The 980-nt window shown below is 63.1% G+C and overlaps 1 protein-coding gene across 2 annotated transcripts in view; it reads left to right on the top strand.

The window, feature by feature from the left end:
- The first annotated feature begins 7 nt into the window (after positions 1-7).
- The window catches only part of LOC104133202 (small vasohibin binding protein), a 1,356-nt gene continuing 383 nt past the window's right edge, over positions 8-980 (top strand). The window contains exons 1-3 of one of the 2 annotated variants that reach the window (XR_004842977.1): positions 8-170; positions 273-360; positions 521-792. Coding sequence is in view for 1 of the 2 variants with exons in the window: in XM_035901925.1 (XP_035757818.1) it covers positions 51-170; positions 273-359 (207 nt within the window). In the remaining variant the exon portion in view is untranslated. Of the gene's footprint in view, positions 171-272; positions 361-520; positions 975-980 lie in introns of those variants that run through there. The other variant, XM_035901925.1, reaches the window with a different exon arrangement.

Genomic DNA, 980 nt, shown 5'->3' with positions numbered 1-980 from the left:
AGTGTGGGGGGCCCTGGGGTGACCCATCCCCCCATCCCACTGCCCCAGCCATGGAGCCCAGCGGGGGGGGGCGGAAGGAGAGGCCGAAGCCCCGGGAGCCGGCGGCCCGCCTGGAGAAGGCCAAGCAGAAATCAGCCCAGCAGGAGCTGAAGCAGAGGCAGCGCGCGGAGGTGAGCAGCCTGGCTGGGGACGGGGGGGGACTCGGGGACGACAGCAACGCTGGGGCTGAATCCCCCTGCCCCCTGTCACCTCTTTCTCCCCTCTCCCCACAGATTTACGCCCTCAACCGCGTGATGACGGAGCTGGAGCAGCAGCAGTTCGACTCCTTCTGCAAGCAGATGCAGGCCTCCAGCGAGTGAGGTGGCGTGCATGGGCCCCTCAAACAACCCCAGACCCCCTCATCTGCTCCCCATCCCCTTTTCTAACTCCTTTGTTATTTATTACCAAATAACTGCTTTTTTTTTTCTAAAATAAAATCTGTGGTGGTTCCACATTTCTGCGGCTCCTGGTCCCTTGGCAGCTCCGGCCTGGCCTGGTGCTGGGTGGGAATGGCGTGGGGGAGGCCGGACCGGGGCCAGGCGCCAGAGCAGCTGCGGCCACTGGGCGCCAGCTCCGGCCCTCCTTGCGCCGAGTGAGACCTTGGCCCACCAGTTCCTTGCCAAGAGGAACAGTCCTGCCTTCCCTGTGCCTGGATTGGGATCCGGCAAGGGCCGCATCCAGCTCTTGCAGCTGCTCGCGCCGCAGGAGCCTCCCCGGGGACCCCCAGTGTTTCTCTCCACCACTCGGCGCAAGGTTTGACCTTCGCTTCCTTCCTCCACCCCCACGTCCTCCACTTTCCAGCTGCCACCATCCTCTGGCTTTCCAGAGAGTTCGGATCGCCGGCTTCAAACCCCCTTTTCCCCTTCCACCTCCCTCCCATGCCCCAGCGAGCTGACACCAAGTGTGCATGGGGAAATAAAACACGTCAGAGAGATTATTTC

The sequence above is a fragment of the Egretta garzetta genome, unplaced genomic scaffold (assembly GCF_000687185.1).
Source record: "Egretta garzetta isolate BGI_Z169 unplaced genomic scaffold, ASM68718v1 scaffold69, whole genome shotgun sequence".
Classification (NCBI taxonomy): Eukaryota; Metazoa; Chordata; class Aves; order Pelecaniformes; family Ardeidae; genus Egretta; species Egretta garzetta.
The sequence above is the reverse complement of the archived record's forward strand: the minus strand, read 5'-3'. Positions and strand labels throughout refer to the sequence as shown.